Genomic DNA, 27,934 nt, shown 5'->3' with positions numbered 1-27,934 from the left:
TTTGTGAGCAGCTGCTTCATCTCTTCTTATAGTACCAGACGATAAAATGCTTTCTGGGTAGCTTTCCCAGACCCTTTCTCTGCTGCTTTTGAGATGATGATTCTGTTAATAAAGCACCGCATAAAGTCAAAATGCCTTGGGGTGGGGAGTTGCAGTTAAAAGGTTTGATACTTGTTACCAGCCTGCTGTATTTTATATCATATAACAGTAACTGCTTTTGAATGCTTAATGTGCTCCCCATAACATACAAAGGCACAAGGCAGGGAGAGAGGGAGGGAAGGAAGAGAGTGTGAAAATTAGCTGGGAAAATAGCTGGGTTTCCTCATTTCTGTGTTTTGTGAGAGCTGTCTACCAAGAGAGAAAAGCATGGGCATTTTTCTCTCTGACACAGACCTTTCTGAAGAGTTTGCCCAAGGAAGGAATTAAATGTAAATGTATTTTAGTTTCTGTAAAAAATATTTTTTAAAGGCGCTCTGTGTGTGTCCCCCCACCAATTTCTTCCATTTATTAGAAATGCCATGTCACGTACCTTTATTGAACTGTGTGGAGCTGACCTCCCATGATGTTTCCTCTGGAAGGGGTGGTTTCTTCCAGATACGGAAGATATATCTAGCACTTATGATAATGCCTTTCTCAGTAGTTTGTCCCATTTTGGGAAGAGGGTGTGTGTATGGCTGTTCCTTTGTTTCAGTCAGCTTTCCAATATCACCGTAGAAATGTTGAATTGGTACTTTGCTGAGGACAGTCTTGACCTGCTGGGAGAAAACCAGTAAGGTGGAGGGGACAGGGTTCTGTAAGTAATAATGTACCAGTATGGCAGGAGAGCTCCATTGTAGTTAAGGTGAGAATTCAGAGCCCTGTCATGAAAAACAGTACAGAGGAGTAATGCCTCACTCAGAAAAAATGCTGTTTGTGAGGAGAGCAACCCAGCAGAAGAAAACCTGTCTTTGTCCATACTGTCTTGGGCAAAGCTCTCAGAAAAGAACTTCCTAGGCATGTTGGTTGGGCGCTATCAAGGACTTAAGAAAGCACCTGGATTTGCATCCCTGACAAAGTAGGACAGTGATACAGGTGACATCTTGCTGGCAGTAAACACCCTCTGCAGAAACGCTGCAAGATCAGGCAGCCACAGGGCTGCCCAAGGGGTTGTTTTGTCACGAGGGATAACTTCTGTTCTTAGAAGTTGTGGAGAACACAGCTGGTGTTGGCAGCCTGGGGAACCTGAGGTCAGGGTGAAGCAGTGTCACACTGTCTCCTGATGAGAGGATCAGGCTCAGAGACATGTCCAGTGCAGCAGGGCTGGCAGTCAGGCTTCATGCTATAAGCCTGTTCTCCACGTAATGGTGCACCTAGCAAGCTGAGCTGTGCATGTTCAGGGCCCCGCAGGTCCTCGGTATCTGTCTCAGCCCATTGCTGTATCAGTCTTGAGTATCTACATCTTCCAGAGGCCTTGAAGGAGGACTCAGATCATGACAGGAGTCCCTGCCTCAGATTAGATCTGTGAGGAACTTGACGGAATTGCTGCACTTGGGTTTCCTTATTTCAGACTGCTAGCAATGTTTATAGAGGTTTCTCTCCTCTCTGACGTTGTTTGCTTTGCATGCAAAAGCTAAGAGAGTGCCTGCTGAAACTGGTCCACATTTGGTCTTTGCATAGCTTGAGAGCAGCTTGGAATGAAGTGTGGTTTAATGAGTGGTGTGTGTTAGACATGTAAAGTGATAGGAGAAGAAGCACCAGACAGGAGATGGCCATCACCTCTCATGCTAAATAACCACACTGAGTTTGTTCTTGGGAATTAAACTTGAGCAAAGATATCTCTTGGATGATTTGCCTGAGCTAAGCAAATGAAATGGCAGGGGATACGGTATTGGGGGTGCTTTGAGGCAGGATGGTGAAGCCGTGGGTGCTTCTCTCCTGGAAGCTCAGCTCCCCTGTTTATGTAAACCCTGGCTGTTCTGCAGTGACAGGGGCAAGGACCCCTCGGGCAAGGAGGGGACATCAAACAGGTTTTCAACATGCAGGAAAGAAACAGAGCAAGAGAAAGCAATTCAGGGCTGCTTTTCTGTTATCATAAATAACATCCTCTTCTTGCTACTTATTTCAGGGAGAAAAGCCTGCCTGGTTTTCTGTCGTGGCTTCTAACCTGTTGCCAGTCCACATTTCTATCCTGAGTAAAGCAGATGCCATCTATGAGAAACATGCTGGCCAAGAGTTACTAAAGGTAAGAGGAGGTACTGTCCTGGGCTTATGGTTGCAGATAGGCAGGCCATCCCACCTGGTGAAGTGCCCTGGCTGGGGCACAATTGACGGAGAAAACCAGGATGTGTCAGGAGTTTGAGACTTCTGCATTGGGAGAGTGGAGATCTGCAGTGTGGAGTGGTCTTGCACAGGCTGCATGGCTGCAGCTGTGTTAGGAGAGAGCACCCGAGATGATGCGTTTTCAGCAGAGCTTTTGTTTCTAGCATTCAAGCTGATTAAGATTTACAGTGCTCTGCTCTCTGCTCAGCTTTTCTTGAACAGCCTTAAAGTGCAGGCAGCAACAGGGATATTTTCCATGGCAGACTTCAGACTGGGGTTTCAGAACAGATTGCAGTTGAAAAATGTACCTTTCTTATTCTTTGCCCGTGCCGCGCATACCTTCATCTTTTGGTGGTCTGACTTTTTCCTTGGTATTGCCACATACTGTGTAGCACTTGCAGATTGATGGCGGATGGGATGAGCTGTCCTTGTCCTGGCAGCTCCATTCTTGTGCACATGGAGAACAAGTGCTGTCACTCACATCAAGGCAGCTGTCTTGAGCCACCAGCTGGGTTGTGCAGTGGGCATCTTTGCTCACCTCTGAGCTCCCACTGGGTTGCTCTGGATGTGATCCTGATTCTGTTCTTGGCAAACCTGAAATAACTCCTGTAGGGTACTCAAGCCAGCTCTTACTTGGCTAACAACAGTCTAATATCTTTATTCCCACTTGTGCCTTGCTCGCCAGCTTAAGGTAGGAGTGCTGAAGCATCTCTTGACTGTTAAATCTTTTCTCCATGTTTTGATCTTAGGTTCCTATGGGTGGGGAAGAGCGAATGAAAGAGTTCCCCCCGCTTGTCCCTCAGGACATCACACTGAAAGGAATTGGTACCACTGAGGCTGTCGCAGATATCAAGCTTTCCTCTGCAGGTAATTTAATATTGCTTCATTAGTTTGCTTTGCAGGATCTGCGTCCTCGGAACATTGATGGGAAGAGGCGTCTGAAGGGTTGAAGTCATATTTCCTGCTCAGAGCAGGACTGTCACCAACACAAAATCAGGGCAGCCGTGACTTTGTCCAGCTGAGGCTTGGCAGCCTCCAAAAATGGAGATTGACAACCACACTTGTACAGGATAACCACATTGGAATACTTTATGCTCTGGCTGCCGTACAAGTTCCACAGCATCAGGAATGGCTGTGACACTGTTGGCCATCCAGGTGAGACAGAAAGGGCCATGTATTGGAAAGCTTTATTACTGTGTTTTTTGGTAGTTCCCACCATCCCTCTTAAGTTCACCAGGAAAGAGCTGTGTCTGGTGTGGCTGAGTAAGGTGTGGCTTTAGGTGCTGGGAAAGGGCTGGATATTACCTTTGAGATTGGTTTCTCAAAGAAATCACACCTGGATAGTTCAGGTTCTTAGCCAATATGGAAGGCACTGAGTTTGTGCCAGAACCCTCGTTCTGATCCTTGTGACTCATCTTGCTGACTGGTTGGTTTTTTTTGGCTGTGCAGGCTGGGTGGCAGTGACGGCTCACATGGAAGAGAAATTGCTACTCCGAGCCTATACTCCCAAGGGCACCACGTTGGTGGTGCGGGAGCCTCCCCTTTTGCCGTACATCAGTACCATCAGAGGGGCCCGGATTGCAGGCACTGCTGCCTATAGGACCAAAAAGCCTCCCTCCCTGGTGGAAAACCTGAAAACCACAGAAAGGAGATAGCACTTACCATCATCTGAGCAAGGTAGAAGACAGGCCTCTGGAGAACCTTGTTGCTTATTGATATTCAGGAGAGCTTGGAGTCCTTTTTAAAGGCAGACAGGCACATTTTTGAAAGCAGGCCTGGGGGGAACTCTACAAGTCCACATCTGATCCAGCTGCTGAACTGCAGCCATTTTGAATGAGCTGAGCGGCTGGTACCTTGCTGTAAGAGGTGAAACGGCTTCTCCCTGGGACCTGCCAGTATCTATGAGCAAATACCTTTACCTGTTCCCTCTTGAAATACAGCTTGGAAGCTCACCTGCCTGCCCTGGCTTTGCTGTTCATAGAGTAGGTGTTCTCTTGCAGACATGCTCCCACAGGTCAGAAATCACCACCTTGTTCTTGGAGGCTTTACAGTGTTTCCAAAGTTGAAGGACGTGGAGGGAGTGAGGAGGAGCAGGGAATGCTCCAGTGTGGGTATGACCCTCCTAGTGGCTCGCAGTAATTCAACAACATCAACCAAAAATCAGGTCATTTCTGTCCTTCAACATCTGGGGCAGAAGAGGGAATGCAATGCCCTGCTTTTGGACACAGGAAAGGTGGATTAACAAAAAGCAGGTTGGCTCGCATGCCTGAAGAGGGAAACCTTTGCAATTCACTGCTTTGGTTTCTTGTCCTGCTGAAACCAGGACAAACTTGTGTAAAGGTTTCTGAAACTGAGGGTGTAGAATAAAACTTTGCAAAGACACTTACTCCTTTGTATCCTTTTCAAATCACTGACAAAGCACTCTTGTGTGGGCATAAGCATCCTGCTAACTACACAAAACCTCCAATAGGAAGGCCAGTGTTGGAGGAAAGTATATCATGCCAGGTCTGACAGCTGAAGAGAGGTGAGGCTGCTGCAGCTCCATCCTGCTAGGCACAGAGTGCACACACGCACTGCATTACATACACCTCTGGCCACACAGATCACAGACGGACACACAGCACTTAATGCAAACATAGTGCCAACAGCCTGTATCCACACATGTGCGCACACAGACACACACACACACACGCAGGCTGGATCTCTCCAGCTGCTGGGGTGGACGGGGATGCCACTTTCCCTGTTGCTGGCACCTGGAGATGTGAGCCCCTGAGGCTGCAGCACCGCTCCAGTTACTGGTACAGACAGTCTCCCTCACAGACACACAACTGGCCAGGACTTTCCTGGTCCCGTAGCCTCTGCTCTCCTAGAGGCATCCGGGTGCTCTGACACCCTGAGCTGGCCCTTAGAGGCCCCCACGCTTCTCCCAGGCCATTCTCCAGCTCGTCCAGCTTGATCTTCGCAAGCAATAACACGCTTGTCCCCACTTCAGTTGCTGCACCATTGGGACACAGCTCCTCTGACCCACTGTCTGGCTCCAGTTGCTGCCTTCACATCCCGATGTGCACACGCAGACACAGAATACAGAGCCCTCACCCAAGAATGTTAGAAAGGAATTTAATAAGGACACAGGTTAGATTGTGCTAGTGAGGTGCAGGGCATGGCCAGACAAATGTACTGACTAGCCAACTGTTTACACATAACTAGCCCTCTTTATCCCCCCCTCTATTATTTCCCACACTTGTTCCCCAAATCACCTAAATCCCTCCGTTTTCCCACCTTTGATTCTTCCCCTGAATAAGTCCTGTGCAAAATGTTCCCCTGCATTCCCTGGTGTGTCCCACGCCCCTAGACAGTGATCCTCCTTAGCCCAAAAGGTGACCTGGAGAGCTCCCATGACATATAGACTCATGGCATGGCTGAGCTTGAAGGGGCTTCTGGAGGTCCTCTGGGCCAACCCCCTGCTCGAGCAAGGCCACTTAGAGCAGGCTGCCCAGTACTGTGTCTAGATGGGCTTTACTATCTCCACTGACGGAGACTCCATGACCTCTCTGGGCAACCTTTGCCAGTGTTCGGTCACCCTCACAGTAAAAAAGTGTTTCCTGATGTTCATGAGGAACCTCCTGTGTTTCAGGCTGTGCCCATTGCCTCTGGTCCTATCACTGGGCATCACTGAGAAGAGCCTGGCTCTGTCCTCTTTGCACCCTCCCTTCAGGTGTTTATAAACATTGATGAGATCCCCCCAAAACAAACACTGACTGTGATGGGTGTCACTCCTGGACAGAGGGGCTGATGGCTCTGCAAACACAGCCCTGAAAGGGTGTTCATTCTTCAGGAGTCCTTCAGCTGGGTTTCTGTCCGTGCTGTGCCCCTGGGCTTGTGCAGATGGGCTTTTGATGGTCCCGATGATGGGCCTGGGAGTAGCCAGGCAGGGCATTATTTGGGATCCCGCTCCCACCACTGTGTGTGTGTGTGTGCTCCTTTGTGGGTGTGCAGCCTGGGCTGGAGAAGTTGCTTTAGTTTGGATGATGCTTAAGGATGCCTCTTCACCAGCCTGCACTGCAGCTACATTAGACAGCTCAACGGGGCCAGCCTGCAGAAACCCGGCACTAGCCCCATCTTGCTGCCTAAAATGACATCAGCAACCAGAGCTAACCACAGGCATCGGTTTTTACTTATTTACACCATCACACAGATACACAATGTTTTGTGCCTTGAGGAGTACCTGTCTCCTGTCTCGTGCGGGTAACACACTTGATTTAATGGTGGGGGAGAAAACAGTGGAAAACAGAAGGTTGCAGCTTCTCATTTGTCAGGGTTATGTGGAGCAGGCATGGAAGAAGGCACGGCGTGCTCAGCTAAACTGGGAGGCAGGAAAGGGGTCTGGCTGCGGTCTGTTCAAACTAGCTTGACAAATCCAAACCAGGCATCTCCCGTAACACTCCTCTGCTGCTATATGTCTGGGAAAGACACAACATGAAAGGCAAACAGCTCCGCATGTGGGAAGAGTAACTGGAAGACCTGTCTCTCCTTACAGCGGTGGTCCTCAGCCCAGGGGCTGGATGTGAAAAATTGCAGCCAAGGTGAATGTCTGGTGTAGCAGGTCCCCTGGTTGTTCAAAAAAACCCAAAAAGCCTATCTACAAGGACAGGTGAGCTGCACTGGGCTCAGAGGGTGCCAGAGGCATACCCAGGAGAAAAGGCTTGCTGCCGACATGGGAATGTGCGGGGAGGGGGCATGCACGCCTCGCCTGCCCAGCATCCTTTTGTGTCCAACCCCGATGTGCAAGCAGCGAGCTGGGGCAGCGCAGGGGCCTGGCGTCAGGCAGATGTTGAAAGGCTTTTGCAAAAGCTGTGTTGTGCTGTGAGAGCAGCAGCCGGCTAGCAACAGCCCCAGCTGGGAACAAAAATGGGTGCTCCTGACATATGATAAACCTCGGCATGCAGGGGGCTGTAATGTGGAAGCAATTAGTGCCTCAATGAAAGCATAGACATAGCTTTTATGAGCTCCCAGGGCTGAATTACACCGGAGCTGAAGACTGCTTGGAAACTTTTCTCAAAGGGAGGGTTCATGTCTGGTTTATGCCAGACAGCCTGAAAGGTAAGACAATTTTTACCATGCCTGTGGACAACGACCAATTTAATCTTAGCACAGGAGCCAAAAGCAAAGGTGGTTTGAGTCTGTGCAAAACTGAGGCATAAGGAGACGGCTTGGAAGGTCCAACCCCCTGGGAAAGTCTGCTCTTCATGGGTGTCCCAGTGTGCACTAGCAGGGTGCAATCATTTATAGCAGCTCCAGAAGAGTGTATTCAGCAGAACTGCTCAGTTTGCTGGAGAACTGCACAAAAAAAACAGCTCACGGCTTCGGATGGGGCAGTTAAAATACAGGTAAAGGACCGATTGGAACGTGTAACAGCTAAAGCTGGCTGGCAGTGCCCTTGAGCTGGCAGGGGGTTGCAGCACCTGGGGGTGTTTGTGTACCTGGATGGGAGTGCTCCTCAACTTCCCGGCAAAGCGCAGAGCTGGGTCAGAGCTGGGCAGTGTGGCGTGCAGAACTGCGCCAGGCAAGGGATGGCTGCACCTCCCCGCTGCCCTGCAAGCAGGGATGTGCCGCCGCAGCTGGGAGCCCATGGGTTGGTTTGCTTTAGCACGCATCCGATGTGGCGCCAGCTCACCCAAAAGAAAAAAAAAAAGTAGCTTCCTTTCCCTGCCCAGTGGCTATTCCCTTTCAGAGCTGCTCATGGCAGGGGACTTCCAGCCCAGGAAAATGGCCACTGCTTTTCAGGGCAAGAGCAGAACCAGTCCTATGTAAAGTGTGAAATTTTGCCCACTGTTAACACTCCCAAAATAGCCTGTAATGTGGGGAGAGGTGCATTGGGCTGGGAGCCTAATGGACCAGAAGTTTTGAGCATCTGCTTCCTGCTGATTTTCCTGTGATTCACAGCTTGCAATTACCCATAAACTTCCCTCACCAGCAACTGTCTTCACTGATCTTGTAGCTAAACTGCTGGGGGTTGCCCAACATGACTGGTGCTGGAGCAGAAACCTTATGGTGGGTCCATGCCTTGGCGGTGCATTGACCCGTCCTGGTGGTTCCTCCAGTGGCAGAGGAGAGCTGTGTCCGTGCAGGTCAGCTAGCAGTGTCCTGAAATACCAGGGGGAATTCATGACTGGCTGCTGTTGAGGATGAGTTGGTGGTAATGTCCCATGCCACATACTGGGTGCCATGGTGTGGCTGTGGCCACGTCTTTGAATTATTCAGTGCCTCAGGTCCCCAGTCCAGCCTCACCAGGCAGCACCGAATCAAGAAAGAGGAGAAAAAGAAAAAAAAAAAAGCCCTCAAACCATCAAGGTTATTCTGGCCAGTTCTGAGCAGGCCAAGGGCTTAGTGCCTTTTGGAAGGACTAGAGCAGCACATGAGCCCATTATTAAAACCAGGATCCCCAGCACAGCGACAGGAAAGGGGTTCAGCCTTCTTTTTGGTTTTCCTCCATGATTGCAGGGCTCAGGGATGCTGAACAGAGTGCAAACAGCCAGGCCAGGTCAGAGGGCAGGCGAACATGTGCTATGCTGCCCATGTGTTAGCTGGGGAGCATGTCCTGTGCTGCGAGCGTGGGGTGCATGCCTGCAATGCCGCAGCTGCATGTTAGGTGCACGGTGCAAGTGCGTGCTATGCTGCAAGCATGTGCTCCTGAAATCTCCACTTAAAAATTACTGCCCCTTGGCATCCTGAGTCCCTGCGTAAGGCAGCACAACCTGTGCCAGCACTCAGGAGGTGGTCCTGCCGCTTTCTAACCACCTAAGGCATTGCCAATGAATGTCCCTGGTATCCCCACCAAGGGACCAGTCACCATCTTCCCAGTCAACTTTTTGCCGCAATTCTCCTTTGCCCGTTCATGATGGAAACAACAAACCCAGCCACAAACCTCATCTGTCCCCTCACCTCCAGCATAGCCTCCGCTGCAGATGACAGCAGTTTGAGTGCTCTGACTAATACAGGGCTAAAGGAAGCCAAGAATGACTCCTTCAACCAGCCCGTGGGCAAGGGACAGGTTCAGCCACCTGGCTTGAGCCCAAGGCTGTCAGAGCACTGCCACCACATTGCCTTGCTGCAGGTCTGGGGCGTCCAGCAAAGGAGGGAGATGCAGGGAACTCAATTTACCAAGCTTAAAAATACAGGCTGGCCAAGGGAAGGATTTTACCCTTTTAGAATTGCCTTTTCTGATGTATAAGTTATACTGTACATGAACAAGGTAAAGCCACTTGCGTCAGCGTGGCTAAGCTTTAAAAACCAAAAACCAACCACCAAACCAAAGTCAGGAACCTAGCATTTTGGCTACTGCACAGCATCAGCAAAGCCTGAATAAGGCAGCTGAGTTAAGACATGAGCTTGTTCTGTCCCCACAGAAGCCAGCAGTAAGCTAAGCCATCCCCCACTTGAAGTAACTCACCTTCTGGGCAGCTCAGTGTCTGGGCAGCAGCTCACGCCGGCCTGCAAGGTACCACAGAGTCATGCACTTGTGCTCAGCTACCCAGTTCTGTAGCATAAAGCAGCATCTAAGCATGCTTTCAGCTTAGCAGGTTTTATTCTGGTTTTCTATCAGGAAAAAACTAGCAGGTTTTCTACCACGGTGCAAGGAGCTAGTTAAAGATAAGGATGACCTGACTGCAGGTTTAAAGGAAAATGGTTTCTCAGGTTGCCAACCCGCTTGTGGTCTCTCGTTTCAGCTAGCTTGTTCCCAGAACACCTTCCTGGGGGTGGGGGGCAGCACCAGCTGGTGGTACAAAGGGCAGGGCCTCCTCTATCGATCCAGTTTGAAATCATTAACTCACACAGCACAGGCAGAGGTGCAGAAGTACCCAGACCCTGCCTGTGTCTCTTTGCCACGCTCTCAGAGCATCTCCCTTGCAGTCCGTGGGCAGGCTCGGGTTCCCTGTCCTTACACTGGCTTTACCATAAACTGCATACGCACCATCTGCAAGACTTCAAGGGGAGCAAACCAAAACCTGCCCCTTACCCAGGTGATGACAGGCCCTCCAAGGCTATGTCCCGTGATGGCAGTGCACCCTTATCTTTGCTGCTTGATGACTAACTGCATGGCTCAAAACCCCAAATTCCCATTGACAGACTAAGATGACTCTGGCAGGGGGCATTGCTTATGAGAAAACATCTAATCAGAGAAGACAAAAGCTCAGTTCTTAAGCTTCTAGGAACGTCCCAAATTGTTGAAAGCTGCCGCACCTGCCTATAAAACTATCCCCACAAGTTCATTAACTGTCATTTGCCTTGGTCCCTTGGCAAACAGGAATTGTTCTGTGTTAGTAGGAGGTAAGAATGACCAAGCCCTACAAGGCAAGTTAGAATCATGGGCTAATCCAGCTCAGGTTTTGTAAAAGGCCCAGGCTGGCAGAGAGATGAAAAGTCACCCTTGCAGGCTATACAGGGCTGGACAGCTCTCAAGACATTTTCAGTATCTATATAGACAGTATTGTAGCCATATGGATGATGGGTGACAATTTTTATAGATATGTTAATTCCCCAAATGAGACAGCACCAGAGACCCTTTTGGAATGCAGGAGGAACTGCCACCTGCATTACCTCTGAAGCTCAAATTTAAATTCCGCAGCTTCCATCAAGTTGCATTTCTTCTCACCTGGCAGGGAATATGCCTTTCATGCCCATTGGGCCTGTCCTTCCAAGTCACAAACAGGTCCAGCATTAAGTCTGAGCCTCATCCATATGCATGCATCTCCCACCCTGTGCCCTGCCCTCACTGAAGCAGGCGGGGAAAGGAATACAGTACCGTTGAGATGGAAAAAGAACCTATTTCTGGAGCCATCGTCCCTGTCTGCAGTCAAGTCTGCATGCGCCCGCACATGGCATCCATGTACCTGCTCCCCCGGACCGTGCTGGCTTGAGGTTTTGAAGAGCTCTGTCAACAATGCTTGCACTGCTCCTGCCTTTAGTTAAAAGTGGCTTTCATAGCCATTAATAAGTGGGAGATAGAAGCTGCAAGTTCCTTAATAAAGTTTATTTAATCATAACTATGCTTAGGAAAATACACTTGTAAGGGTTAATATAATGCAATTTAGTTTAACTTTATACTACATTTTGGACCAAAGACTTCTTATACATGTTTTAGGTAAAAACAGGATGTATGATCTGGTTTGTTTTACATCTATTACAAACGTAGAAAAGTCTGTCATGCACTACAGTAGAGAGAGCATGAAAAAAAATTACCTTTGGTTTAAGTCAGAGAATACAAGTATTGCACTGTAAAAGCATCAAACATGGTGCAACTAAACATCATAAACATGTTTCCATGCCAGCTTACAAAAGTTTGTTAGCTAGTGTAATTTTAGAGGGGGAAAATATACATACACATGAAACAATTCCATTAGCTATTTGGATTCTGTTAATATTGTATGCACACCACATATCTACACAACTGACATTCAAGAAAACTCTTGAATTTGATTTAATACCTTTCAGCTACATTAAATCTGTTGAAATCAATTAAATTTGTTGAAATCAATGATGTTACCATATCTTAACTGGCCTGTCAGTTGTTAAACACTCTTCTTTAAACAACTAAAGTTCCAGCCTAGACCATCAAAATCCAAAAATAGCAATTACATGGTATCATGGATTATTAATGCCTAGCTACCCACTTCTAGACCATGTCTCAGGGCAGTTACTTTGAGTGTATAGATTCATACAGCAAAAGCCCAAAACACCACGTTGCTCAACCAAGGGCTGGCAGTGTAGGGGTAGCGGTGTGCTAATCCTTCCAACCACATACTGGAGGTTGAACATTCGTACAAGTATTATTGCCAAGAAACTACAAAAATGCTAGCATTGGCAAAACCAACACAAAATAATTTAAGAATATTGAAAAAGAAAAAAAAAAGGCATCGTTTAAAGGGAGATACAGCAATGTAAGACCACCGTATATAGTGGGTTACCTGACCTGCATCCCAGCTCAAATACTCAGTATTAGCAATGTCTAACATTTCAGGTACACATAATGCATTACATCCTTGCTGCTTTACCATAACATACTCCCAAACCTTGGTCTTAACCAAGCAGAGAATTCCAACACAGTTCTGCGCCAACATTAGGTATTTCAGGACATTGTTGATGGGTCTCAGATAGAATCAATCAACTTTTCTTCTTCTTAATATGTTAATAATTTATTTTCAGTTTCTAATCTTGTGGTAAGAAACACTGCCGAACAGGAGCCGACTGTCGTCTTCAAAGAGTTCTTGTCAGATCAAGCATTGAAACCTTGACCACTTCACAGAAATGTGCAGCAGAATATCCCAGAGAACCACATCTTTGTTTTTAATCTCATAGAGAGACATTTAAAGTCAGTCAACACCACTATTTTCATTTAAAAACAACGAGGAAAAAATTATCAGGCCAGTCCACAAGTTTATTTGAACATAGCTAAAGTCCTTGCAGTCTCTCACAAGATGGCAAAGGCTTTTCGCAAGGATATGAAGAGAGCTATAAAACCTCTACACAATACTGGAATTCCCAGCTCACATCGCTCACAAATGGTGGCAACTTTTATATAAAGGAAATACTATTATGAAGAAAAAAAATACATCTAAGACTATTACAACTGGTTGTTTAGGAAAACAATTCAACTAGGTTTATTTTCTTAACGTTTAACATAAATATAGTTGCAACTTGATCTTCAGTTGACAATGATTGTCGCAGCCAAGGTAAGGATTGAACACTATCTAAGCAAACAAAAACTCACTATACATTATACAATTTATTTCTGCCATGAGGGATGCCTTCCCTCTCAAATCTTTGGCCTCCTATTACCAATCTCTCCCAAAAGCAGAAGCAATGTAGCATTGTTGCTCTCTATTCATTCAAGGCAGTGGGTTTGTTTGGAGGGGAAGATGCTGTGGGGACATGCAGAGAAGAATAGGGTTTATTCCAGAGCTTACAGTGAGAGTATTTGCCATGAAGTACTCTGACAAATACCATCTGAGCTCCTCAACTCCACTCTTGAAATAACACCTGCCTCCAAATTTGCTTCTTTGGAGTTGACAACCAGAGAAGCTAAGCTGCCCGCAACTGCTCCCACGGGAAAGGCAGCTAATGACAGTCGGAAGAGTGCACAGAAGGGACTGGAGGGTTTTGCTTTTTCCCTGCTGTTTTGGAGGTTGTTTACATTTTGCCACTGGTTGGCTACAAGCAGTAAGTATCTCTCCCCTGTTTGTGTGTGCCAGAAATTTATTCTGGTTAGCATTAAAAACTCCTGGTATGACATGTAGACCCAAGATGACAATCTGATCACTTACGAGTTTCTCTCTGCGTGGAAGCAGGATGATTTTATTAAATGCAACTTGAATGAATAAGGAGCAGGAATTCCTACAGTTTTTAATGCCAGGTTTGTTGCTTACCAGTTGATTTACCTTTATTTGTTTTCTTGGTGTGCGAGATGTTGAACCATACTTACATCACTGCTACTATTTTATTTTTTTTAAGCTTGTGAAGTTTGACTGCTGTCCACCACACAAATGAAGAGGGAAGAAAAAAAAAAAGTCATCATCACAGCTGGACTTGCAGAATCTGCAGACCATTTCCACTGAGAGTGAGCATTTTCCTGTCTGGTGATCCCAAATTATAAATTAGTATTTATTACTCTGTATGTGTATTCAAAAATCAGAAGTGGCATTTCCATGATAAAACAAATCCTATAAAATAGTGTTTTGAAATTGCATTGGTATCCTTTTGCTCAAGAACTATACAATTTTAAAGCCAGTCAAAAATATCTAGCCAAGCAGTTCATAATTTCAGCTTCATGCACAACTAATAATATCCCAGGAAAACAAGAAAAATCTGCAGTAAAAAGCATCAGAGAAAACTGTCCCATGGTAAGCAACGAATCTGAACCTTTCCAAATAAAAAAAATCTTACACAAACAAGACCAAACATGCATATATAAAGTGTACATGTACTGCACAAGCGCTATTCCTAAAGGATTAAACTGCATAGGTAAAAATCAAAAACAATGTGCAATATTTTAAGCCCTTAAAGCACAATTAAAAAAAAAAAAAAAGGCAGAAATTAAAAGTAACAGACTTGCTCCCCCTCAACAAAACCAATTATATATCATAGTCATTAAGATATTAACCAAGACAGAGGTTCTCCAATCAAAAGTTGGAAGGACTACTCCCAAATTTTGGCTCACCATTCACACTTAGGGGATCTGAAATGTACGTTCACAATCTTAAACAGTTATGTTCATCACTAGCCAACTTTGATTTCTTTTACAAAGTGCTCTTTATGTAATAGAAGCTATCTTCCTGGTAGAAAAACCATCAAGTAGCTTAACACTTGGAACATCAAGAAGAACTGAAAAAAAAAGGGGGAAGGGAAGAGGGGAGGGAGAGAAGGAGTTGGCTGCTAGAACAAAAAGCAACTAATGCCAATGGCTCTATAAACATCCAACTTGTGTATTGTTAACTACAGTCTTCTTCCTAAAACTAAATTATAAAAGAATCGTATAAGCTAAGAGACTAGAAGCTTACACTGACTTTACAACCTCGTACACCCTACCTGCCTTCTCTAATGAAGAGATCCAATAGTTAATGAGTTCACCATTACACAAAAAGTTGTCAAAAATATTTTCAACTTAAAAAAAACCCAACTAAACCAAAAAACAAACCAATGCAGACACTAAAGCAAACCGTGCTTAAAAAAAAATAAATCTACAATATCTGTACATAAGCTGTATAAGATCTTACAAAAGATGATTCCCCCAAACCACAGCTATTTCTACTCCTGCCCTTTTGTTGCCTTCTCAAGATAATACACATTGACTAAGTGGCGATTGAGGTGCTTGCTATATTCACCTTCCTTTTTAAATGAGCGGTCACAAAAAATGCACACATAGTTCTCCCTGGCCACTGTGGTGTCTGCAGCTCCTTGTGATGCCTTTGGACTTGTTTCCTCTTGTACGGAGCGAGCGCCATTTAACCCCGAGTCATCACTTCCTTCTGATACGTTGTCACTTATGTCGCTGCCTTCGTGGCTGTGGATGCCCTCATCCTCATCCATTTCCTGAGATTCATTCACTGCTGTACTATTCGGAGATGATAAGGCCAGAGCTACTTTAGGGCTCTGCGTACACCCTTCTGGGGGCACAGATGCCGGCACGGCATCTTCTGTTGGCTCTGGTGCTGGCAGGCATGTCTTGGTCAGGTCCATCAAGTCTGAGTTACTCACAGTTTCGGCCACAAAAGTTTCCTCTGGCTCCTTCTCAGGCGCCAGATCTGGTACCACATCCATGGGCACATCCAAGCTTTTTTCAGAAGACACTGCATGGGAAGGTTCCTCAGAACAAGCGTCTTCCCCTCTGTCTGCCTTTCTCTCCTCCTCTTTTTCACCAACAGTGTCTTTGCTCTCTCCTGCTGCAGCAAGCATTTCTTGGTCCTCTATCTCATCTTCTGTGTTTGCATCCTGAGCTGGCAGACAAAGCTGCCCTGGGTCTTGCATGCAGCTTCCTTTGGGGTCAGTGCTCTCCCCCTTCAGAGCATGACCAATATCATCGTTTAATGCTGCTGTGTCAGTGGGATCTTGCTCCTTCTGGTCGCTGCCCTCAGTGTCAGGCTTCATGCATCCATCTTCTTCCATGACATGACACTCACCTGGCATCTCCTCTTCCTCAATCTTCTCCCGATCGAGTTTACCGCTTTTCTTACCATGCTTATTTTTCAGAGCTTTCTTTTTTCTGTTTTTCTTGAGGCAAGAATTTTGCTTTTTAGGGTCCTCCTCTGGTACACCGTCACTTTTCTGAGCTTCCTGGCACTCTCTGGTTTTAGCTTCCACTTTCTTTTTCTTTTTTATTACTGCTGAGGTATCATTTACAGGCTCTTGCTTTGAGGAAGTTACTTCAGCCTCTGCCTTTCTTTTGATCTTCTTTGTTTTACATGTTTTCTCAGTATTTTTCTCAGTTTTAATATCCATCTCCTTGTTTTCTGAAGCCGATTTCCGACTTCTGGTTGTCACCTGGCCTGCAGAAACATTGCTCGTTGGTTTCTTTTCCTTTGCCAAATTATCCTTTTTCTCCAGTTTCACAATTTTCTCAGTTTTCTTTGCAGCTGAATCCCCTTTCATTTGTTCCTTCTCTGCTTTGTCATTAATGGTCTCAGAAAAGTCAGCTTCGCTCTTTTTAGTCCGTAGCTTCACCTTTGAAACATCCATGGTGATGTCAGAACAATCGGGATGCCTCGATTTGATGTGATACTGCAGGTTACATTTTTTAGATGCTGCATAATCACAAACAGGACAGAGAAACTGGCGCGGATTGACGTGGAGCTCAACGTGCTTTTTGAAATTGCTGCGGTCAGCTGTTTTGTAGTCACAGTGTGGGCAAGTCAGAGGCTTCGGCCCATTGTGAACCTGCCTTGCGTGACGAGTTACTTCATGCTGGTTTGAGGCCACATAGCTGCACTGATCACATTTGAATGGCTTCTCACCTAAGGAAGGAAGGGTGGAAGGGAATGATGGTGATTATTAAGCATGGGGGTGGAGGGGCAATCAGTTCCCGCTAATATCGATACAGAAATATGAAACTCAAAAAGGGAAAAAAAAATTATCCATGCGCCTTTAAAATTAAGTGGAGTCAACATAAGAAATCCACAAGTCACAAACACATTCACAAGACACCAAGAACAAAATACAAAAAAGAGAGAAGGGATGAGGATTGGGAAGAAGGGGATCCAAAACCAAACAAGCAGTAACGTCACAGGTTCTGGCTATGCATACATACCGGCAGAGATCTCTCTACAGTAATATTAGCAAATGGAATCCATACCCAACTGGTCCATTGAATGCATTGTAGAAAAATGGAAATGTAACATTTGATGAATAGCAGTTTCACACAAACGTTTCAAAAAAGTCCAACTTTACACAGATTTAGCATACTTCATGTTTGCATTGAAAAAGAAACGAGGGAAAAGAAGCTAGCAAAAAACAAAGCACGTGAAAGGGGCACACTGCTCAGATGATCTTTACCTCTGATAATTCAGTTCGCTGTTATGGTGTCTCAAACACGTGACATACTGGCTGCAAGCTACTCTTGGCAAGCCAACCAGATGCAGTCCAAAGCCATCATGTTACTACTGAAACCTGCATTTACAGTTGTGCAAGGACTCTTGCAGAAATGTTCCTGAAATGTTCTGCTTAGTGCATCACCTGCAGCAGAAGTGGCTTTCCATTTACACATCAAAGCAAATAGGAAAAACACTTCTAGTGCAACAACTCAAGTTCAGAAATACATTGAGAATATCTGTGCATGTGCATTCAGCTGAGGAATTTGGGATGCTCTTGAGCTCTGAACCGGCATCTCAAAACTGACCTGCAGAACTAATGTGTGCCACTTCTCAAGTATGCTGAAAATCCACTCCAGCCCCTCCTGCTCATGGTACAACAGTACTTCTCCCACCCCTGCAACCCACTGCCCCGACGCTGCCCATACTCATGCTGCTCCTCTGCAGCACAACTCAGGAAACCTGCAGCAAAGATGAAGCCACTGTGACTATGGTGTCTGTGTGTTAGCCACATGGCTGATCTGCAATGCCCTCGTAAACTCTATAAAAGACTGTGCTGCCTCCCTGGCAGGAAGGATGGGGACACTTGTTTAAGAGTCTAGATCATTTCACGTCTGCCTGCAGCACCTCTTCGTTATTTAAAGAAGGGTTACTTTGATTCCCTATCATCTTCAGCCTATCTTCCTTCCTTCCTTCCTTTTTCCCCCCACTTCCTGGTGACATTTTCCACAAGTTTAAGCTTGATGTGCTTCACTGCTCATCCTTGTCACAAGTATGGACATTTATCGCCTACATTTCAAGGAACAGTTTCCATGTTACACTGAGTGAGGACAAGAACAGCCTCTCTCTTACATACACATGAACGAGCTGTTCTAACTGCACAGAGGGCTCAGAGGTAGCTGCAACAGGATAACTCAAAGAGCTTGTGTCCATCACCTCTACTAAATCCAGGGGTTTTGTTGCACAAGTGGAAAGGATGTGTACCAAGATGGCTAAGAATACAGCTGTGAAGTAGGCTCTAAACCACTGTGGTTCACTGTCTGACATTTGAAGAAAGCTCCAGCACCCATTTGCCTTAAAAGGCCAGCCTGTGAACTGCAGGAGTCCAGAAGTTGCCACAGAAAAGGTTCAGCTGCCTGGGCAATGCGGCACAACATGCAATACAAGTTATGAGAGCTATTAATAAAACACCCCTGATAGCAAGAGTCTCATGTGCCCTCCCACTTCTGTCAGCACAGCTCACACCCTCCCTCCCAGACTTCTGAGTCAAGGGCCAAGGGCAGATCCCACTCCTCATCTCCTTTGGATTTGAGACTTCCTTGCACAGACAAGGGGAGAATAAAATGTTCATGAAATGGTTTCCAGGTTCAGTATTGACTAAATCATTTGCAAATTTGCATTTAGACCAGGGGTTCAGCCAAAAATGATTTTTGTTTCTGGAAGCAGAATACTTCATTCACAAAATTCTCAGACCAAAATACTGGCATGTCATTTTAAAGCTGGCTATTTTTAATGGGTCCAACCCCCTGCCCTCCACTACAGTTAAAATCGCCTGCCTTCTGGTTTCAATTAAAAGCCTCATCTATTTAAATTGAAACAAGTACTGTTCAGGAGACGTTCAGTATTGTTTGCTAGGATTAGGAATTCACCTAGGTCTGGTCAATTGAGATATCAGCAAACCAAAAGCACAGGCTGAGATGTACCTGAACTACCCTACGAGGGTCACAAAGGGCAACTGGTGCTTGTGTCTAGCGTGCCTATGCTTTATAACTCACAAAAATGCTATTAATTCATTCAAAAAAAGATATTTGCAAGACAGCAAGAGCCGATGTTTGTAACACCATAGCTTATGACCAGCAATGGGAAATAAAGGCTAGTGAAAATTGCTAGTTTGGCTTTTAGTGCCACAAGACCGAGTCACTTGTAACCACCCTCTGAGTTTGCTTTTTTCTCCTCTGTGTCTCCTTGCCATAAGCAGACACTATTTTATACCTTTCCGTAATACTAAGCAAAAGCCAAAGGTTCCCTAGGAACCCCTGGATGAGATGAAATAGCAGACACCACAGAGGAGACTCAATTTTCCCAGCTTCATTGATTTGAACTGAGTTATGGCAGCAGACGGAAGACAAGAATCTGTTTCTGTATCATCACAATGTTGTATTTGCTACTAGATTACTAGGACTACTAAAGCAGCCCCATGAACCTCAGAACACACCTTGGAAATTAAAAGGGAAAGAAAAGATATATTCCCCTGTAATCACTTTTATTAACGACACTCAGCATTTCCTTAGCAGGTAAAGACAACCTTCCCTGTTAAAATAGGAGCTAAAGCTCAGGCAGTACTGGATGAGATGACATCTCACACAGAACTGGGCAGCCTGCTCTAGGTGGCCCTGCTTGAGTAGGGGGGCTAAACCACATGACCTTCAGAGGTCCCTTCCGACTTCAACCGTGCTGTGACACCCCCTTTTCCTGAGTCATGCTGCTGCCGCCCCTTACCAACCTGAGTGGGTGCGCATGTGTCTGGTTAAATGGGTCTTCTGAGAGCTGGAATAAGGACACATCGCACACTGATAGGGTCGCTCTCCTGCAAAAACAAACAATGAATTAGTTACTGAAACACAGCTGATTCCCAAACTTGGTGACCGAGCCATACACATGAGGCTGTCACATATCCCCAAGTTGTATCTGACGGCACATTACCTCAGCAAAGGGACACAGTGGAAAGCATATGCTAGACCAGTGCAACGTGTCATGCCTTATGAACGAGGGTAGTGAAGGGGCGGAATGTGAGAGAGGCACATCCTCATGTCCATCTGGGGTCAGATGGTAACCTCAGGCAAAAGGTGATGAGGAAAGCCACCTTTAGGAAGCCCTAAGCCACCAGAGCTGACTTCCCTACAGTATTTTCTCCCAGCACTCAGAAGATGCACAAAAGATACAGACCCTGTTAAGAAACCAGGTATGTTCTTGCTTCACATAACACCTTACCTGAAACCTCTGTATTTAATTTGGATTAAGATGGGGAGCAACCATCCATTCAGCGTGGATTTGCCAGAACACAAACACAGATAGAGATTGGGTCTCTACTTCTGAAGTTTTATTGGCAGAGTGAAATTAGCTTGGAGCATGGAAAAGCATGATTCCCTGCTCAGTGAAACTACGCTGCTAGCAAAAGCTCAAGGGTAGCAGCAACATTTAGTTTGAAGACTCAAATCCCACTGCCTTGCAGAGTCATTGTTTCTGGAGAACTAATGGAAACTAACCTGTCATAAATTAGGTCTCCACAAGGGACAGCTAGCTTGTGTAATCATCAATACAAAGATACCTGAAAATTCCTTTCAAGTGAAGGCAAGCCCCAAATAAAGACCGACAGTTTTAGAATTAACATCTGTTAGGCAGGTCCAGATAAGTACCTGGGATGTTTGCCCCAAACTGCTAGCACAGCCGAGTGATCTAGGTGGCCTTGTCTCCACTACAAGTTGTAACACTTTTTAGTCTCAGGTGGATACCCCCAACAGAAGAAGGGAGTGAAGTTGGGAAGGGAAAAGTAAGTTACTTGATTGTAATATTTATTCAAGTCATAGCCAGAATTACACTACAGCATTTCGCTACATCAGTCGAAGCATACAACCAATGTGCTCTCCAAATCACTGAGACCTGGATGTCAGCAAAAGCCCTGCATACAGGCTATCTGTTCACTTTCAGAGGCATAGCTCTATCTGCAGCAGCAAGGCTCCACCGCTGGCCTTTGCCAAAACAGCAGTAGAAGCAGTCTTTGTAATGCAGACTAATCCCACATTTCTTCCTCCCATCAAACATTTAGACTATCGTTCTCGATTAGATCAGCAGTTTAAAGGTATATTCACCCTAACAACCATCACCCCCCTCCCTTTCCAGTTAAAACAAGGTAGGAGACTGGTGCAATACACACAGTAAGATTAAGTCATATACAAGGGAGGGTAGTCCTTTTGTTATAAAGAAATTGTTTTGGTTTTAAATGACTCCTTACAATCTGAAAATATGTGGCCAAAGGTCCTGGAATATTCAGTCATGTCTTCGTCCCATTACCTGAAATTCCATCTATTTAAAGTTACCTACAACGTCAAGAATATGGAAAAGGATTTCTTTCAGGTATTTTATATAGGGCACAGCAAAACATACTAGGTTTAAAGTACGATGAACGCAACTGATTTAAAATGTGTTATTGCCACTTGAGAACTAAATGCATGGCTACATTGTAAGGGCTGTTTTATAAAACGCTATTCCCCAAAGGATTTTTATTGTAGTTTTACAAGCTCATTATATGGAAACAAGCCACCAAAAAAACATCTCCACAAGACACTTAAAGAATAAGCCCCAACCTAGCAAAAGCTTAAGCAGGCACTTAACTCTATGCAAATGAACAGGCAGACTGACATCAGTGAACAAGTTTAAGGTCATCTCTCTATAAAGCTTTTCTTGTAATGCCATTAAAAGTTCTGTCTGCTTGAAACAAAACTGCTTCCATCAAACTTCCAACACAGTGGCAAGCAAGAAAGAGCCCCTATGATAACCAAAATAAAAAAAAAAAAAATGACAGCCCAAAGCTAGGCACTGAACACTGCGACTGCCTGAAATAGATATGTTATTTATATAGCCCTGCAGATGATTTTCAATTAAGTTTTCTAGAAACTGCTTCTAACGAGTAAAATGGAAAAAATTGAGAACAATGCTGCACTGTCTCGCACATACTACAGTTCCAGGATCAGCAGCGTGGATAGTTGATGGGGTAAATCAAGTCAAAACTTGGTCTAACAGGTCTAATGAGCACAAACGAGCCCAGGTAGATCTGTCCCTGACACAAAGCGTCCTTTCTGCCCCATCAGCAGAGGAAAGGATGGCCCTGAACATCTCCAGCCACCGGGTCCTGAGCAGCAGACAGGCTCTTCCACATGTAGCTTTCCCAGCTGACAAGCTTATGACCCTCTGCAAGGTTCTTAAAACACCCTTCTGCCCAAGGTCCCCCATATTTGTCAGCAGCCTGCCACACAAGCACTGTCACAAGCTGCAAGGTATCTTCCAGTACAGGGCAGGTTCATGGACACCTGCTTTCCAACATGGATGCAAGCAACAGGCAAGCAGATAACCTCTGCCTGCCTCCCCGTGGTCCCCAAACATGCAGAGGATAGGTGTTTCTCCCACCATGCAAGGTACCAGTATGCAGCCTCCTTCCCTGCTCCTGGCCATGTGCTTTGGCATTTGTATGTGTCCTTAGTAAGTCGATTCAGTTCACTAACCAGCAGAAAACCAACCTGGGAAAGAGGAAAGGAATATTTTACTGCCATTTTAGTGAGCTGAATCAACCAGTCCCAAGATACGGCCAGAAAACGGAGACTGCCTTTCTCCAGCAACAGCAGCAGAGCATTTGCTCCTGTGAAACCACACTCTGTACAGAGTCAGTGTTTCAGAAGACTGCATGGCTCAAACAAAGCAGAATCCAGTTATCTGCAAGGAGGCATTTTCCCCCATGGAAAAAAGTCAGGCGAAGTACAAAAAAATGGGAGAGAAAGAAAAGTGTCTGTCCAAAATTATTTAACCTATTAGCAATCAGGAAACCAAAGAAACAAACAATTCCAACTTTCTTCCAACATTCTGAACCCATAAAATAGGAAGAATATGAAGCACATATGTATCTCACCTTTTCTCCAACAAATATTTTTCTTAAGTTTTAAATGAAAACTATAATCCAAAAATATTTTAGTCTCCTTCAGACAGTTTTTATTAAATTCAATTCTGTTATGTTAACAGTCTGCAAATGCTTTTGACTATAAAACATCTGTGGGTGTTTTTTTTGGTTTTTTGGGGGGTTGGTTGGTTGTTTGCAGGTTTTTTTGTGCTTTGTGGTTTTGTTTCTGTTTTTTTAAGGCAATCGATTACACATTAATACCAGCAGAAAGTTTTAGCCTGGTGTATAAATGTAGCTGCTGGTAGCTTATTCATTCTTCTAATACTCTTCCTTTAGCTTCAACACTCTCCCCCACAAAATCAATGTTACTGGAAATGAGGCACATTCCTAAATCATGTCTACTAACATATTTGAAAGATTTTTACCAAGTGAGAACTGGCTGAAAGATCTTAACTTTTTAGTTAAGAGCTAGCAAAGAAACAACTACCAGGGTGGACTAAAAAATGCTGAAATGATAACCACTCATTTCAGCTTAATTAAAATAATGAAAAGACATGGCAAACCAAAGAACCAGAAACCTTGACTGCACCACTATTTTTAAAGCAGAAAAGAGGAACTGGACAATATCATACATAGTTTAACATGCTTGATTTTTTTTTTTTTTTTTTTGTTTTAGTTTTAGTACAGTTCACTGGTAAATTGGTCAAATGCAGTGATAACAGAGCGCTTCCTCAGCAAACATGCTTTCATGGTTAGTTCCTGTAAACTCAACAAGAGCTTTCAGAGATCAGAGGGGGGACCTAATGTCATGTACAAACACAAACTAGGATGAATTTAAAGTTGAGACAAATGTATAACAGACAGGCACCACAGCATAGGCTCACATTTGGCCATGAGTTCCCCGGATGTTTTATTTAGTTTTTTCTCCTATTATTTTGACATTTTTTACCTGGCCTATTTCCTGTTATCTCACACAATACACACAAAGAAAACAAACTGGAGGATAAACGACACCATTTTCCTAACATTGCTCACAATAACCTTTGTGTACTTGTTTAGGAAAAAATATTTAGACAAGACTGATTTTTTAAACTGATGGTATCCTCTAAACAACAACACGTGGCTATTGTTAAAAGAAGAATATGTCTTAACGTACTAAAAATCCCAGCAGACCCTCCCAACCCCGTCAAAGCAGATACTAAAGCATGCTGACGAACACAAACTTCTGCACACTTGAGCTCAAGCCCAGCCCTGAGGCCGCCTGAGCCCAGCCCTCCCTTTCCAGACAGCTGCAGACAACTGAACTGAAGCCTCCAAACCATTCATGTCACTGCTGTGACAAAACATGACTTCAAAGGAGAAATTCCCCAGTGTTTTGCTCAGCCAGCACAGCCTACAATAAAGGGGAAACGAGTCAGGTCAGCACACTAGAGGACGGTTAGCAAGTCTGCCCTCTCCTCAGAAAGCCTTGACAAGGTGGAAATAAAAGCTTCTGAGAAGCTGCAAGAAAAGTCTGAACTGCCCTCCTGCTTTCACAAAAAGGATCAGGAGGCAAAGTAACTCTCCCTCACTGACCGAAGAGGTGAGGTGGCTACGCTGTCCCCCCCTAGGAAGGAGTCTTAAGTTTGGGTACGCTTCAGGACTCCCCATGTGAGAGGCTGGCAAGGCTCTCTGATACAAAGCAAGGTATTTCCTAAATCACCTGTGGCCCCAGCTCACAGGATGGCAGCAACATGGAAGGTCCTCTGATTCCACTTGGTATAAACCAGAGTAGAAAGGGGCCTCACGCTTTTCCCTGAGACGATTACAAACCGAGGTTAAGAGAAGACAGGAAATCAGGCCAAAGACTCCCTTGAGGGCTTCCTATAGGCCGGCAGAAGTATGTGTCTACTTCTGGCTACTGCAAGGATGCAGACCTTAGAAAAAACGAGGCCCCTGTACATTAAGAGGAATTCATTCACTGGGAACACTACTCAACTCTTATGCTGACTTTGTAGATGCTGGAGGGCTCCTTTGCATGTGTGTATCAGCTCTTTCTTCTCTGTAATTACAGTTTAGTCAAGTTTCAGCTCAGTCTGAAGGTACCATTCTCAAAAATACCTATGTGGCTTCGGCACCTTTTGTCAACCTGCTTGTTTTGTTTTTACAGTACATCAGGCATTCGTGTTGTAGACCCTGACAATCATCACAGGCACACTTTGTCATGCCCTCTTCAAAAAACTGGCTGAAAATTACTGAAGCTCTTCATCTCCTCTTGGGCCCCTGACATTGAAAGGTTTTCTCAGTCCTCTAGGACTGCAGACTGGAGCTCAAACCAAATCCACACTTCCATGAGGCTATAACCTGGTAGCAACAAGAGGAGAGAGCACAGAGCTTTACTGGGGTGGAACGAACTTTGCAAAGAGAAGACTCTCAGCTTGCTTCATTCATCACAGTTTCTCAGTACTTTTATCATGCTGAAATCAAAAAAGACGAAGGACTTACCTGTGTGAGTTCGAATATGTTGAATATAATTGTTCTTCCTGTCTGAAAAATAGGAGCATTGTGAGCAGGTATACACTTTCCTGGGAAAATGATTTCTTAGGTGTTTCTTCCAGTGGTATTCACTGACAGTAGTATAAGTGCATATGGTACACTTGTAGACTCTCTCATTTTCCCCTGCTTTGTTGTGGTGCTTCAAGTGAGCCAGATAGTGATCATATCTGTTAGTGTTATAGCCACAACGATCACAACGGATTGGGCCCTTAGAGAAATCCACCTCTTCTGCAGTGCAAGAATCAGACTCCTTCACCTGGGCTTGCTTTTCTGCATTTTCTTCCACAAAGAATTTCTTAGCACTGTGAACCCTGATATGATGCACAAACTCCTCTTCAGACTCTGCCTCATACTGGCAAGGCTTACAACGAAACGGCTTGCTCTTCAAGTTCTTACACTTGTCCTCTGTGCTTTCTGGAGTACCCGGTGCTTCCAATGAGACATCTTTGTCCACACTGGGAGTCTTAGGAGGGGGGCAAGAAGCTGTACCTTGGGTTTCCACACTAGGAACTTCAAGAGAGCTTAATTCCACATTTTCAGGTGCCTCGCGGTCGCTCTCCGCAGCCTGGGTATCTTCCATGCCCTCTCCATCGCTGTCTGAGAAGTTGCTGTCCCCCACCGTTGTCAGTTCTGCCATTTGCCTCTCTTCTCCAACCAGGTAGTCGCAGCAGTTGCCATTGACTTCTCCCGTCAAGGCCACATTTGCCAACATAATAAGCTGAGGAGCTGCCAGCTCGGCTTTAGAAAGGTCGTGTAAGTCATACATGTCATTGGACAATGCCATACCAATATTAGCACCGCCAGGAAAGAGGCTGTTGCCACCAGACTGTCCCAGAACTTGAGTTGCCATGGCAGTGATTCTGTTGGAAGAGACAAGGAACACCTGTAAGAACCCGAATCGTGGAGAAGCCTCCTCTGCTTCGTGCTGTCCAAGCAGCCCCTCCGGGTAACGCCAGAAGATTAAACACCTTCGCCGAGGCACTGTGGCAGCGCGAAGCAGAGCCCGGGGCCAGGGCTTCCCCCCTACCACAGACTGCGCTCGGCCTCGGCGGGCGGGCGGGGGTCCCGTTCCTCTCCCGACAGGGCTGCTCGGTTCCGCCCTACGTGCGGCACAGGATCCCGCCGTGCGGGGGCCGGGCCCGGGGCCACTGACAGCGGGGTCCCACGTCCCTGGTCCCGCAGGGTCCGGGCCGGGCTCCGGGCCGGGTCGCAGCGCTGCCCGCTCCCACGGGGGCCGCCGGGCCCCAGCAGCTCCCACGAGGCCGCCATGTCAGGTACCGGGGGCGGCGCAGGCGCCCGCGGGTGGGTGCTGAGGCCGCCGGACCCCGCCGACGGCCCCCGCCCGGCTGCCGGCTGCCCGAGGGACCCCGCCGGGCCCAAGGCTGCCAACAAAAGGGGGCGGCCCGCCCCGGCCGCCGCCCCACCGGGACCCGGCGCACATCCGCCGGGGGAGGCGGGGGAGGCGGCCGGGGGAGCCGGGCCAGGCCGTGCCCCCGCCGCCGCCGCCGCCCTCCCTCCCTGCCAGGCATGCGGCCATTTTCTGCCTGCCCAACACAAAGCGGCCCTCCCCGCGCCGCCCGCCGCCGCCCCCGGCCCGCCCGCCGCCGCCGCCGCAGCCGGGGGGCCTGGTCGGGCACGGCCGCCCCTCCGCTCCCCCTGCCGCCGGCCCGCGGGGACGGGAGGCGAGGCAAGCGCTCGGCTTCCTCCTCCCCCCCGCCCCCCGGCGGCGGGCAGGGCAGGGCAGGGCAGGGCAGGGCAGCGCAGCGGCCCCGGTGCGGGGGCGCGGGGTGGGGGAAGCGGCTCAGTACCGGCAAGGTCACGGCCGCCGCGCCCACCCGGTGCCCGACGGCGGGAGGGCGAGCGGCGGCTCGGGCCTCCGTCCGGGCCCGCGGCCTGGGGCTGCGCCCGCCCCGGCCCGCCCGGCGGCGGCGGCGGCATCGGCATCGCCTTCCGGCGGCGGCGAGGCCCGGCGAGCGCCCCCGCGGCCGGCGCGGCTTAGGCGGCGGCGGCGGCTCCTTAGCCGTGGTGCTGATCCCCCCGCGGCCCGGCCCGCCCCGCCGGGCCCGGCCGCCCCCGCCCGCCCGCCGGCCGCAGATCAGCCCTGGACAGCGCCTCTCGCCCGGCCCGGCCCGGCCCGGCCCGGCCCGGCGCGGCCCGACTCCCCCCCCCTTCCGCGACTTCCCCCCCCCCACGCACGGGCCCGGGTCCCGCCGGGCCCCGCCGCACTCACCGGCGGCGCGGGGCCGCCCGGCCGCGCGGCTGCTGCGGGGCGCGGGGCGGTGCGCGCGGGGCCGGGCGCGCGCGAGGCCGGGAGGCGCTGGTGGCGGCGGCGGCGCGGCGGGAGGCGCCGCGCATT

General features: G+C 47.3%; 2 protein-coding genes across 4 annotated transcripts in view; one reads left to right on the top strand and one right to left on the bottom strand.

Annotated features, from left to right (window-relative positions):
- NOA1 (nitric oxide associated 1) overlaps positions 1-13,945 on the top strand; it is a 19,656-nt gene extending 5,711 nt beyond the window's left edge. The window contains exons 5-8 of one of the 3 annotated variants that reach the window (XR_012650740.1): positions 2,105-2,221; positions 3,048-3,165; positions 12,502-13,028; positions 13,807-13,945. Coding sequence is in view for 2 of the 3 variants with exons in the window: in XM_075030274.1 (XP_074886375.1) it covers positions 2,105-2,221; positions 3,048-3,165; positions 3,748-3,953 (441 nt within the window). In the remaining variant the exon portion in view is untranslated. Of the gene's footprint in view, positions 1-2,104; positions 2,222-3,047; positions 3,166-3,747; positions 4,704-12,501; positions 13,029-13,806 lie in introns of those variants that run through there. The other 2 variants (XM_075030289.1, XM_075030274.1) reach the window with 2 other exon arrangements.
- Positions 13,017-27,934, bottom strand: REST (RE1 silencing transcription factor). The gene is made up of 4 exons (XM_075030262.1): positions 27,809-27,934; positions 25,528-26,438; positions 19,879-19,962; positions 13,017-16,802 (listed from the first exon to the last, which is right to left on the bottom strand). The coding sequence occupies exons 1-4, from the start codon at positions 27,931-27,933 to the stop codon at positions 15,100-15,102; spliced, it is 2,823 nt and encodes a 940-aa protein (XP_074886363.1). The 5' UTR covers position 27,934; the 3' UTR covers positions 13,017-15,099.

This window comes from Buteo buteo, chromosome 1, assembly GCF_964188355.1.
Source record: "Buteo buteo chromosome 1, bButBut1.hap1.1, whole genome shotgun sequence".
Classification (NCBI taxonomy): Eukaryota; Metazoa; Chordata; class Aves; order Accipitriformes; family Accipitridae; genus Buteo; species Buteo buteo.
Note: the sequence above shows the minus strand (reverse complement) of the source record. Positions and strands in the feature narration are given on the sequence as shown.

Excerpts from the sequence above, each read along its gene's own strand:
- REST (XM_075030262.1), bottom strand. The coding sequence starts at position 27,933 with ATGCGCGGCGCCTCCCGCCGCGCCGCCGCCGCCACCAGCGCCTCCCGG. Across the intron at positions 19,963-25,527 it reads ACATATTCGAACTCACACAG|GAGAGCGACCCTATCAGTGT; the intron begins GTAAGTCCTTCG and ends TTGTTTTTGCAG. Across the intron at positions 16,803-19,878 it reads ACACATGCGCACCCACTCAG|GTGAGAAGCCATTCAAATGT; the intron begins GTTGGTAAGGGG and ends TTCCTTCCTTAG.